The sequence below is a fragment of the Glycine max genome, chromosome 8, assembly GCF_000004515.6.
Source record: "Glycine max cultivar Williams 82 chromosome 8, Glycine_max_v4.0, whole genome shotgun sequence".
Taxonomy (NCBI): Eukaryota; Viridiplantae; Streptophyta; class Magnoliopsida; order Fabales; family Fabaceae; genus Glycine; species Glycine max.
Genome location: NC_038244.2, coordinates 6,470,537 through 6,483,211, shown reverse-complemented (window position 1 = coordinate 6,483,211; position 12,675 = coordinate 6,470,537). Strand labels below are relative to the sequence as shown.

The window sequence follows — 12,675 nt, the reverse complement described above, 5'->3', positions numbered from 1 at the left end:
TATTCTCTACTAAATAAGTTTATTTTAGAAAATTAAGCAATATGTGTATCTTTATATATAAAAAATTATTCCAACTCCTTTAAAGTTAGCCACTCATTTTAGATGGTAAAATAAATAATTTTAGTCATTAATAAAAAAAATATCACTGTGTTTCTAGCATTTTTTTTTTCTCATAAACATAGAAGATTACTTACGGGGAACTTGTTCACTTTAGAGGAGCAAAGTCTAAAAAGAATACAAATCAAACATATTCATTCATCTTGAATTATTATTTATTCACTTCCTTTATAATATTAATATTAAAATTATATAAATCACGATTTTAAATAATAATTATTGATAAAAAAACATATGTTTGATATTTTAAATTCCAATTATTTTTTAAGCATGGGAAGAGGCGCGAAACCGACAACGCGGTACAGGCCTGAATTTGGGCCGGCCTGAGAATTGGACCCAGCCCAGATAAAATGACTTTTTACAATTTTAATTTATTACATATCGTCTTAGTTACTGGTCCCACTACTAAAGTGAGCGAGAGAGGAGAGGCGCGCACTTGTTTTCAATATCGTAAGTGTACATTTCATCTTAGTTAGGGTTCAATTCTCAATCTTGGTCTTTGCAGTTCCTAGTTCCTACTACCGTGACCGTGAGTCTCTCTTCCCAATTTCCCGTTCCCGAGTATCTTCTTCTACTACTCGCGAACGGGAAATTCAACGGACTTGTGTTTGCGAATCGCCTTTTAATATCTCATTTCTCTCTCCATTCACACTCTCTCTTCTGTTACGCTTTTTTTGCTTTCAATTTTATTTTGCTCTAACCTAACCGCGCTTTTTTCTTCTTCTTCCCGTTTTCCCAGTTAATTCTCGGGTTTCTTCTGAGCGAGCAGAAGGATTTCAGCATCGGAGACCGAATCGTTGTGAGTTTTAATTTTAATTCTTCAGTTGAAAATCCTGTTGTTAGGAATCAGAATCACATTGAGTACCTCGTTGAGTGAACTGATTTCGTGACCTGGTTTAGGTGTGCGATCTAGTGTTCTGTCTTTAACTCTGCTTTCTATATACATTTTATGTTATGTAGGATGCATGCAAATGATTATGCGCTTCTCATGTACTGAATTGTCCGCAACATTGCTTCATATTTGATGTTCTTTTTCGCATTTACTTTAGTTTTTCCCTCATCATCTAAACCTGTTAGCTTATATTGGATGATGATGATGATGCCAATGCTGAAAAACAATGGGATTGAACGTGAAAGGTTTGATAGGGGCAGGCTGACTTCCTAAACATGTTGGAAATGAAAGGATTTGTAGTTAATCAGTTACTAAATATGTATATTTATTTTTAATGTCTCCTGAAGTATATAAATTATATTGTTGGGATCCAACTGCAAGTATGGGACTCCAATGTGGTGTAGGGGAAAGGATTCATCAGTGTCTTTACTGCATATGAATTTACGGTGCTAACTGAGCTTTATTTCTGTTTGATGTATTGCAGCGGGTGAGGGGAGTAAATAAACAGAGTGAACCAACTCAAGCCCCCAAGTAGAACTGATAATTAGTTGCAATTTTAAAAGATTGTGATTGTTGGGATTGCAGAGAGAAGGGTGGTTAGTGTTAGAATAGGCTGAGTGTGGATGGGGAAAGAGGAGGAAGAGATGAGGGGTGAGATTGAGGAACGACTGATTAATGAAGAGTACAAGATATGGAAGAAGAACAGTCCTTTCTTGTATGATCTGGTCATTACGCATGCCCTCGAGTGGCCTTCCCTCACTGTGGAGTGGCTTCCTGACCGCCATGAACCACCTGGCAAAGACTACTCCCTCCAGAAGGTCATCTTGGGCACCCACACTTCTGAAAATGAGCCCAATTACCTCATGCTGGCGCAGGTCCAACTCCCTCTTGATGATGCTGAGAATGATGCCCGCCACTATGATGATGACCGCCCTGACATTGGTGGCTTTGGCTGTGCCAATGGCAAGGTCCAGATCATCCAGCAGATCAACCATGAGGGTGAGGTTAACAGGGCTCGCTACATGCCCCAGAACCCCTTCATCATTGCCACCAAGACCGTTAGTGCTGAGGTTTATGTCTTCGATTATAGCAAGCATCCCTCTAAGCCCCCTCTTGATGGTGCCTGTAACCCTGATTTAAGGCTTAGGGGTCATAACACTGAAGGCTATGGTTTGTCCTGGAGTAAGTTCAAGCAGGGCCACTTGCTTAGTGGTTCTGATGATGCTCAGATTTGCTTGTGGGATATTAATGGCACTCCCAAGAATAAGAGCCTAGAGGCAATGCAGATTTTTAAGGTTTGTAACTGCATCTCTTGCTGTTTTCTGGTTAGGTTGATCAGTGAATGTAATCTGTGGAAGATGCTTTTTTTTTGGGGCTAGGTACATGAAGGTGTCGTGGAAGATGTGGCTTGGCATTTGAGGCATGAGTACTTGTTTGGCTCTGTTGGCGATGATCAATACTTACTTATATGGGACCTTCGAACGCCCGCTGCCAGCAAGCCTGTCCAATCTGTTGTTGCTCATCAAAGTGAGGTGCGTTGTTAATGCAATGAATTGGTAAATCTTTGTTGAAATGAGTATAACCTGTGGAGGAGTAACTTGCCTGTTTATGATCTGCACATGTTTGATACCAAACAAACTTCACAGAGGGAATTGGAGTTACCAGTTTATATTTGGTCGTATCACCATTTACTTTTGTTTGAAATCTACAAATTCATGAGAAAGTTTGGCCTGTCTCAGTAATCACACATTAAATCTTAAGGGCATCACTGGTTCAACATTGGTGACATATTGAAATGAAAGACTTAACTATGGGCGATGATAGAAAATTCATGAATTTCTAACTGTGGCTAAGATTAAAGAACTGGTCATTACTCATCTCCAGTTGTATGTTGATACTATTTTACTTCTATGGCTTTTCATTTTTTGTTTGCTCAGAGACCTTTTTAGCTTACCCAAATTTTCAGTCCAGCCCAGTCTGTCTGCTCTTGTAATGTTCTCCATTATGCTTTAGTTGCTTCTATCTTTTTAACTCTGGTATGTTCACCATATTTTGGTGGGTTTTCAATGTCTTAAAAATGCTAATACTCTTCTACTCAATGTCCCACTGATAAAAGCTTTTTTTTTTTCCTCTTGGATATCTTGTCAGGTTAACTGCTTGGCTTTCAATCCCTTTAACGAATGGGTTGTTGCTACTGGTTCTACAGATAAAACTGTGAAGTTGTTTGATCTGCGGAAGATCAATACTCCACTGCACATCTTTGATTCTCACAAGTAACGTTCTCTTCAGATTTTCTATAATTGCTCTATTTGTACTTATATTTAGCAGTTATTTATCTGGATTGCTGTTCTTGGGTCCAACAGGGAGGAGGTTTTCCAGGTTGGCTGGAATCCAAAGAATGAGACTATCTTGGCTTCTTGTTGTCTGGGTAGGAGACTCATGGTGTGGGATCTTAGCAGGTATTTGCTTAATAAAAGCATTATCATCTCTGATGTTTTTAGTGGATTTATTACTATTTGTTGTCCTGAAATTTGTCATGGTGGTTAGTGTTAAAAATTCATCTGTTAAATTTTTTATCCATTTGGGTGAATTGGGGTCATTATGCCGCTTGAATAATAGCTCCCTCTTTCCAGCAAATTAATTGGATAACAATTTCTCAGAGTCTGAACCCTTGGACTTAGTTTTAGTACGGTTTTATTAGATACCAGGCCAGCTTTAACATGTAGCTCAAATGTTTCAGCTGCGGAATGTTAAATGACTATTTGGTGAAAATGAATTATTAAAAAATACCAATAGTTAAATCATATCATAATAAATCATAGATATTCCAAATGTTTGCCTTAATAAAAAGGTTCACTCATTTGTTGTGCAGGATTGATGAAGAGCAGTCACCAGAAGATGCCGAAGATGGTCCACCAGAATTGCTCTTTATTCATGGAGGTCATACAAGCAAAATATCTGACTTTTCCTGGAATCCATGTGAAGATTGGGTTGTTGCTAGTGTCGCCGAAGACAACATACTTCAAATATGGCAGATGGCAGAGAACATATACCACGACGAAGATGATCTGCCAGAAGAGTCAACGAAGGCAGCGGCATCCTAATGTAATTGACGGACATGATAATTAGTGTAGTGTTGAATACAGGTTCAGTGTTGTGGACTCGGGGAGCTTTTTCCATATTTAAATTCGTGCTGCTACTTCGTTTTGCACCTTAGTTGTAGCTGTGTTTTGTGAGGTATGAACTATGATTGCCTTCAACAGTAGCATGCTGAACAACCGAGACCTAGGTGTATCTTTCGATGGTAAAGGTTTCCCTTTTATCATGACTGATTGTTATTGTTCATAATCCATCGTAGTTACAGCTGTGCATTGTCCCAAAAAAGTCTTTATTCCACTTTAATCTATATTTTGTAAATGTCATTCATTTTAGTTTTTTTTAAGAGGAAACAGTGGCGAAAAATAATAATATATTAAGAGAATGATTTTTTTTTTTTAACTCAAGAAGTTAAATGAAGCTTTTGCGAAGTCAAATTAAAATTATAAAGATTTATAATTTTCGCTATTAAAGTTTTTTTCCCCTTTTGTAATTGCAACTTGCAAATAGTTGGTCTGAGCTTCTGTTTTTTGTAAGACACTCAGATCCCTGCTTATCCATAGTCAAATCAAGTCAAAATCTTTCAAGCGTATAGATTTCCTATTCATAAACCCTGAACTTGAAAGTTTATTTCAATTATTTGGATGCATCAAATTATCAATCAATTTGTAAATACTAAATAAAACTTCTAATTGAGTAGAGTCAGCAATTAGGCAACTTCGGCGGTCTCGCCACATATATCACATCGAATGATCGAAGACGTAAACGTCAGTGATTGACCAGGGTTTATGACGGGGCAAAAGGTATGAGCTGATAAAATGTCATTCACTTTTTTTTTTAAAGTCATTTTTACTATTTTTTTCATGCATAATTTGTCTATAACACTCGTTGTGTTTAATAACTTTTCAAATAATAACCAATAAAATTCGTCCACACTCAAAAGACCTTGATTTAATTGTCACGATGAACACAAATTTATAAACTTTTGTTTTCTCCATTTTAATCTTGTGCTTATTTTTCATTATAACTTTAGTTGGTCAATCTTCATGATTTTATTAAAAGAATCTAATGTATCTTAGTTCTTTATCATTGGATTCCTGATCATTTGTTTTATGGCTATGAAAAGAATCTCTTTAGCGACACATGCATCAATAATAACAAATCTCCTGAAAAAAAAAACTTGAAAACAAGGATGAAACATTGCAATAAGGGATCGTATTCTGATTGTAAGGTGAGTTATGCTAATTTATTTTAGAACCATTTATTATTACAAAAGATATAATTAAAAACAGCATTATTGTAGAAAAATTAAAGCATGAATTGTAATTAAGCACAATTTAAATTAATTTTTCTATTAGTCCGTACAATTTAAGTTAAAGAGCGATAGCTTTGGAACAGTTTAAGGTTAGATGCGCTTTATTATTCATAGCAAGTGCCTTAATTTAGAGTAGTTCTAGATCACGCAGTTGCTATGACGAATTGGAGGAGCCAATTCGTTTTAGTTTTTAAGGGCCGGCAACTGTAGGATTGGATAAATAGTAACAATTTAGATAGGCATATCGAGATTCAAATTGTCTTAACTGCAAAAAGTTTTCATACCTAAAAATGAATAGTTCCTGTTAGTTTTGTCCATAACAGAGCGCAACTGGTCATGGAAAATTTTCAGGCAATTTCATGTAAGATCTACATGTATATCATAGTAGTAAGTGGAGTACAAACAAGGGTTGGAGAAAATCATTACTGAAAAAGTAAAAAGATATACATTATTTTTCCTCAAAGCGCCGCAACACAGACTCAGCGAATATTTGTTGCCTACAAAAATTATTATGATAATCAACGAGGTAAGTAACATGATTTAAATTTCTCAAGAATGGGAAATGCGTGAACAAATCTATCTAAACATGGTATGACTGGTTGGTTGGTACAAGCAAATTCTAGCACACAGAATCAATTACAAAATTTAAAAGTTTTTACATTTTAATATAATATTTAACAAATCCAACACGGAAAAGTAGATACATGAAATGCTGCCAATGCTAAATTTCATGTATGACTAAGGGTGCGATTGATTTATGGAAATATTCTGTGTTTCAATTATTACACAAATGCCACTTAGTTTTCACTTAATTATGCTACCTAGTACCCTCCATTATATTCTAAAAGATTATACACCCCTTTTTTCCTTGAGAACAACGTGTTACACTTAGTCTATTTTTAATGTACTTCTTTGGTAGCTACTCATAAACCTCTACTATTGACTTTAGGACATGAAACAAAAATAACTCACATCCATGATTTTAATTATAACACCTAGGTCATAAAGACCACAAGATAACATAATTGAGAGATTAAACTTACTTTCCTTCTCTGTGCTTGGGACTAGGGCGAGAATACTTCAGATATCCATCCCAAGGAACCTTTTTAAGCCCAGCACGATGTGAGATTATGTCTCTAACTCTACACCATTGAAATAATAGATACTGTTTCAATGCCTTGAAGCAAAATGTAGACATTATGTACATGCTATCACTGCATATTCCAAACAATCTTGAACAAAGATCTGTTACCTCTCTGCAAATTCAATGGGTGTCTCTCCTGGCTTCAAATTTTGTGGCTCCAAGTACCAAACATCACAAACTACAGCCCAAGATGTCATTAATTGCAAGAGATGAGTGGTGAATGATTGCCTGCAAATGTAGGAGATACAACAACTCTTATCCAGCAATACAAAAAAAACAGTGAATGAATAGAAACAGAAATAATTAACATGTAACAAGCATCTTCTTACTTTCGACTATTCCAAAAAGCATCGACGAAAATTTTATTGTACTTGATTGCAACTGGGCAAATTGTGCAGCCAAGTTCAAATGCACCCTAAACATCATTAAAATTAGAAGAGGCTTCAATTTAAACTATCAGACAACAAGAATTAGAATACAAGTCAACGGAAAGAAGAAAAGGAAAGCCTAATGTAAAAATAAAAGTGTAAAACTCAGCATTTCGCATAATGCAAATGCAAATGATCTTATACCTTCTTGAACATGACAGAGTAGTGATTATTTACACAAGTTCCTTCAGGAAATATGAGAAGAGGGTTATTGTTAGCTCCCAGGACATGATCCCTCAATCTGAAATATGAAAAATCAGGTAAGAATAAGATTTGAAGTATATACTTCCCAGCATTTTCAATTATACTTACTTCCTTGCCACAATTTCTCGATCCTTTGCCTCTGTACGATTGAACCAGATACACCCCACACTCTCCAAAATGGTGCTCTGCAATAATCCTGTGAATGAAATGCAGAAATGCATCAGGCATAACTTATAATTGTGAAGTGTCCATCAAACTTGAAGGAAGGTAGAGCTGGATGATTAGATATGTCAGAAAGTAGGTTATGAGCTTAACTCAACCCTACAAAACTGGCTTGTAAGGTGAGGATTGCTCCCCACTTAAGCGTGGGTTGGAAAAGCCACCTATATCGTGGTCAACCATAGATAGAGGATAGATAGAGGGGGAGGGGGGTGGTGAAAGTCCCACATGACGGGTAGTCATGGACAAAAGGGGACATGTTGAAGTCCCACATTGACTAAAGATAGCACCGAAATAAACTATATACATGGGGAACAATCCTCACCTTACAAGTTAGTTTTGTAGGGTTGAGTTAGGCTCAAACCCACTTTTTGATAAGATAGTTTAGTAACAAAATATTCAACGTACTACAATAGCTGGATTACTCACATTCTCTGACTTTAAAACAAGCTTTCATTTTGATAAGAATTTTAAAATATACTGGAGATATCTCAGAAGAAGAGTGGAATTGTGTTAGCACCATAATATTCTTAAAAACTGATTCACCCAGAGATGGTATGCCACAAGCAAATACAGATAACAAAAAAAACTGTTTTGATGATAAAGACAAGGCAAGGCTTCTTGTGTATTTAAAGCCAACATATAGCACTATAAACTTACCAACCCATCCAGGATGCTTCTGCATAATAACAGCAAATGCAGTCATCTGTTCTAAGATAATGAAATCAATCATGGAAGTATGATTGGCCACAAAAACCTGTTCAGTAAAGGAAAATGCAGATTATTAATAAATAACATTTACATTTTGATGGATATACGAATAAGAACATGGTAGCATCAATATACATCAGACAAACCTGTTTTGGTCGGATACTAGGTCTTGGCCCATGGTACTTGACAACCCCAGTCCATGATGCAACAAAGAAACTGCACATCATCTCCACCAAACACCTCTGAAAGAAACGAGAATTGAACAATTTAAAATACCTTGGATTGATGCAAGTGAGTATATTGAAGTTTCTATTCATCAAAGGAAAGGAAAATAGAAAGAGCCAATTAGAAGTTGTATACATCTTATGCCATGTACTCAGCTGCATACAGCATCCGTCAATTAAGTAAATAGATATTTAAAAAATAAAGGGCATAAACTATGTCCTCCAGCAAATTGGCCAAAATTCGTTCCATTCATCTAAGATGATAAAAATAACAGATTTTATCTACTTATATTTTTATTTTTCAACATGTATTGATTCTTCCATTTGTCTACCCATTAAAGTTTTATATGTAATCATTCAACTATTTTTCTTTTTCCTCTAGGGCCACTAGGCTGACAAGTAATTAGATTTTAAAATCAGCTTCCTAGCAAAAATCCTTCAAATATGATAGTAAAATTAACAGAAATTAAAAAGATAAAGCATATGACAAAAGCAATGCTTTTCAAGATAGATGAGGCAACGAAAATTGACATCAGACCACAGGTGTTTAAAATTAAAACAAATGAAGTGAAGGCTAACTAAAACACTACAATAAAAGCGGATTAAGAGCAGTAGCTCAATTCACACCAAGTCTCAAACCTCCTTCGTAATGATAATAATAAAAAACAAAATACAAATAATATGTAGAACACAAACGATACCAAATATTTGGACACTATATGCCTTAACATTGGAAATATTATTAGCACATTACCAGAAGATCATTTTGTGTTTTAAGATAAGCTAAATCAGAAAGTTGAAGCCTCTCTTTTACTTTTTATGGACTTGATTCAAAGTTCAAAGAGGTCTTAAAATTATAAGCTGGTAGAAATTATAACAGACAGTAAATGCAGCCTTCCTAGTGCATACTATAGAGAAACAGAAATCTATGTTAAAAATAATTCAATGGGGGAAAATAGCAAGAATAATCTGAATTGATACCTCAATCTTTTTCCTCAAATCATCATTTCCTTTCAGGAGGGAGTGCACTGGAATGAAGGCTGAAAGAAATATAATCCATCCTAATGCCAACACTAGAATCCTGCAGAGTCAAATAGGACACATCACATGGCCAGGACATTAACATGAAAAGCATAAAAGAGGGACTAATAGGCCAAACACAAACATTACATTTGAAGTCACAAAATTTAAAAATTCATGATTTATACATGAAATTCTTTTTTCAAAAGGAGTTGCTTTGATTTTGAAATCTGTGATTTTAGTTGAGTACATGCAGAAATCTGCTCAAATTTGGTTTGATTCGATTTAAGTTTTAACTATTTAAATTGACAACATTGCCCTCATTATAGAGAAATCATATTATTTGAAGGGTAAAAGAGGAAAATTAGCAAGATAACATGAATTCAATTCATTTTTAATGAATTCCAAACATGGGGATCAGTTTCTAAATCAAATTGGTTCTATTTTTTAATGATTACATACATGAGGAAAAGGAAATTTAGTTTAATTGAAACTAAAGTTCAAATAATATCCTAATAACTTTTTTTCTAAAATGCTGCCAATCTTGATGCATATAACAAGCAAATGTAGCATTGGAAATTAGCTAGGCAAACTCTATGATTGAATGATTTCAGAAGTACTATCGCATCATGCATAACATGTAAGTATGTATAGAAAAGGAATAAGCTAACCTAATAGGGAACAAAATCAAATATCGAACCACAACTCCACAGCACCACAAAGGAAACAAATAAACATTCCAGTTCCAAGGTTCTGGAGGATTTGACTTGAAGCACCTTGTGAATGTATCCTATCCAACATAAAATTCAGAGTCAGTGAGCAAATTTGAAAGATATTTAAAAAAAGATCATGTCTAATGGCTTCAGGCTTGGACATAGAATATGGGAATTGCACAGAATTATAAATATAAGATATAAGATGATAAGTGATGTATCAGAGGTGCTTGCAGAAATGGAAAATAGCAATAAGAGAGAGAAAGGGAAGAGCGAATTTCTGAGAGCCACTGCTCTCCCAAGTGAGAGAATATCTCTACACTCCAAATCTCATAAATGATCCCCAGGATGATTCTACAATCAGAATAGCACTTTCTTATAACAGAAACCACACACACACTACTAACTTCTAACAACCTCAGCAATTACCTCACTACCCCTCTCAAACATAATTCAGAAATTCTCAGTGCCTAACAACTTTGGGCCTACGTTGATAAACCTTAAGAGGCTTATCTCCAATAAGGCCCTGTTTCCTAACATAAGACAGTTCAGTTCCTCTCTGTGCTGGATTGCTCTTGGGATTGGAAATTTTGGGATCCGTGTGAAATTGCCAATCATACTTGCTGGTTCGTGGGATCTGTGGGTTTTGGTGTTCCAAATTTGTTTGAAGCAGCTGGGTTCATGGGTCATTGACCATCATCTGTGTCCTGTATTCTACATTTTGGTCTATTTCTCTCTTCTCTCTGTATTAAGCCTTCAGTGTTTGTACAAAAAAAAAAATGTCTTCAAGTGCTAGTAGGGCTGGTGGCAAGTGGCAACAGCAATGACACTGTTTGTAGTGGACAGTTCCCTCTTCCAATTTTATTGAGTTTTAGTACTTTCAGTTATGTTATAAAAAAATTATTTTATGTGACTTATTATGAGTTGAATGTTATGAATTTTCAATTTTAGTTAAATGTCAAGATTTAAATGTTGTTTTTGTTATCCAAGTTATTTTCTATGCATGAGTGTGTTTAAAGTATAATTTTACATTTTCAGCAGGATCTTTCTATCCTTGTTATGATCCTGCAATTTACAACCTTCCATCCCCTTCCTGATCTCAAGTAGAATCTCAATTTTGACAACATTGAACGAAAAACAGTCAGTCTACTGCGTCAGGTCAAGATTTAGTTTTAGAAAAGGCTGAAATCATCCACCATGTTCGACCTTGAATTCTCTCAACAGCAATTTCATCATCAGTGACTTTCTAAAATATAGTAATTGACACAGTGAAACCACAAAGCAGAAAAACTACTAATAAAGGCAAAAGGTCAAAACCTCACATCTACAATGGCACGTGCTGCCTCAGATAGACTAGGAGAAATGTCTAGCAAATCACACCTGAAATATAGAAGTCGTAAATCCGGAAACGGTATTGTCAGGACATTTCGGAAAAGCAGAAGGGAACACATTCAAAATGCCAACTAAGAAACCCTAAAACTCTTTTTGAAAAGAGTAATCAAACATGCCCTTAATCTCCATTCCTCAATTAGATCACGCAAATTATTAAAAAAAAAACTACTCCTTTTTCACTGCCCCCTATTTTTCAGCATATAAGCAAGACATGGAAATGGAAATAGAGGATACACATACAGTCGGAGCTTGCCATGCCGTTCTTGTTGAACACTGGATCCAGAAGGTAGGTAATCTTCAATGTGAAGGTCCAATTCAGAACTCGACGATTTGAGTTTCCCAATGCCATTCATCTTCGTTACGCTTCCACTACAACCACAAACGTGTGGTTAAACTAGACTTTTCGATCCTGAAATACGCATAGTGAAAAATCAACTGATTCGAAACAAATATTTAAGGAGTTAAACAGATTTCTCCATTCGATGCAGCAATTAATTAATCAATTGTATTATCTAGTTCCATCAAATTGGTTCCATGCAATTAGATGAAAATAGAAAACCCTAACGATCCTTTTTAACTAAGAACCGAAGAATCTACGAAGATTAGCCGAACAATAATGTATGAGATCGCATTGGAAGGAAATCCCGAGAAAGAAGAAAAAAAAAGTGAAGAAGAGAAAGAGCTCACCAACGTGGCAATAGAAAACGGATTCAGGTGAGGAATTGCATGGTAGGTTGCAGAAACCAACTCTAACAAGGAAAGTGATGGAGGGCAATTTTGTCCTAACCAAACATGATTCATCCGAGTCCTTGGGGAGCATGCCTACCGCGCCTATTTAATTTCTTAAGTGCTTCGCTTCCTTTTTATCCCAGTCAATTGAAACAAGAAGAATTTATTTACATCATACTTATATAATAATTTAGACTTAAATATGTTTAATGTATTTGATAAATGAAGAATTTTATTTTAAATTTTTAATAAAAAAATTATTATTTTGAATCTTTAATATATTAAATTTTTTATTTTTTTATTTTTATTATCAATTAAATAATATCACGATCCCAATCACTTATAATATTAAAAAGATTAATTTAGGAAGTGACACATTATCATTAGTTAAATGATTATAACTTAAAATAAAAATTTCCATACATCAAGACTCAAGATAAGAAAATATTTATTAGAAACATAATATAAAAT

The 12,675-nt window shown here is 35.0% G+C and overlaps 2 protein-coding genes across 5 annotated transcripts; one reads left to right on the top strand and one right to left on the bottom strand.

Annotated features, from left to right (window-relative positions):
• The first annotated feature begins 532 nt into the window (after positions 1 to 532).
• On the top strand, positions 533 to 4,430 carry LOC100127416 (MSI1). Of its 3 annotated transcripts, none has more exons than NM_001250666.2 (7): positions 534 to 646; positions 857 to 916; positions 1,494 to 2,304; positions 2,389 to 2,541; positions 3,158 to 3,282; positions 3,373 to 3,468; positions 3,882 to 4,430. In NM_001250666.2, the coding sequence occupies exons 3-7, from the start codon at positions 1,633 to 1,635 to the stop codon at positions 4,111 to 4,113; spliced, it is 1,278 nt and encodes a 425-aa protein (NP_001237595.2). In that variant the 5' UTR covers positions 534 to 646; positions 857 to 916; positions 1,494 to 1,632; the 3' UTR covers positions 4,114 to 4,430. The 3 variants fall into 3 exon arrangements, with proteins under 3 accessions (XP_040873496.1, NP_001237595.2, XP_025985150.1); XM_026129365.2 differs by having other exon boundaries at positions 534 to 567; positions 3,882 to 4,269; XM_041017562.1 differs by having other exon boundaries at positions 533 to 646; positions 857 to 2,304; positions 3,882 to 4,269.
• A 1,246-nt stretch (positions 4,431 to 5,676) lies between these two features.
• On the bottom strand, positions 5,677 to 12,321 carry LOC100814759 (glycerol-3-phosphate acyltransferase 3-like). 2 transcript variants are annotated; one of them, XM_006584549.4, is made up of 13 exons: positions 12,163 to 12,321; positions 11,716 to 11,884; positions 11,406 to 11,463; positions 10,042 to 10,160; positions 9,332 to 9,431; positions 8,273 to 8,368; positions 8,076 to 8,172; positions 7,305 to 7,392; positions 7,137 to 7,233; positions 6,894 to 6,979; positions 6,673 to 6,792; positions 6,464 to 6,562; positions 5,677 to 5,917 (listed from the first exon to the last, which is right to left on the bottom strand). In XM_006584549.4, exons 2-13 carry the CDS (start codon positions 11,826 to 11,828, stop codon positions 5,869 to 5,871), a joined length of 1,122 nt encoding a protein of 373 aa, XP_006584612.1. In that variant the 5' UTR covers positions 11,829 to 11,884; positions 12,163 to 12,321; the 3' UTR covers positions 5,677 to 5,868.
• Between the last annotated feature and the right edge of the window lie 354 nt (positions 12,322 to 12,675).

Coding starts and splice junctions, on each gene's coding strand:
- LOC100127416 (NM_001250666.2), top strand. CDS start 1,633: ATGGGGAAAGAGGAGGAAGAGATGAGGGGTGAGATTGAGGAACGACTG. Junction 2,542..3,157: donor TTGTTGCTCATCAAAGTGAG/GTGCGTTGTTAA, acceptor ATATCTTGTCAG/GTTAACTGCTTGGCTTTCAA. Junction 3,283..3,372: donor CACATCTTTGATTCTCACAA/GTAACGTTCTCT, acceptor TGGGTCCAACAG/GGAGGAGGTTTTCCAGGTTG.
- LOC100814759 (XM_006584549.4), bottom strand. CDS start 11,828: ATGAATGGCATTGGGAAACTCAAATCGTCGAGTTCTGAATTGGACCTT. Junction 11,464..11,715: donor CGGCATGGCAAGCTCCGACT/GTATGTGTATCC, acceptor TCTATATTTCAG/GTGTGATTTGCTAGACATTT. Junction 6,980..7,136: donor ACTCTGTCATGTTCAAGAAG/GTATAAGATCAT, acceptor AATGATGTTTAG/GGTGCATTTGAACTTGGCTG.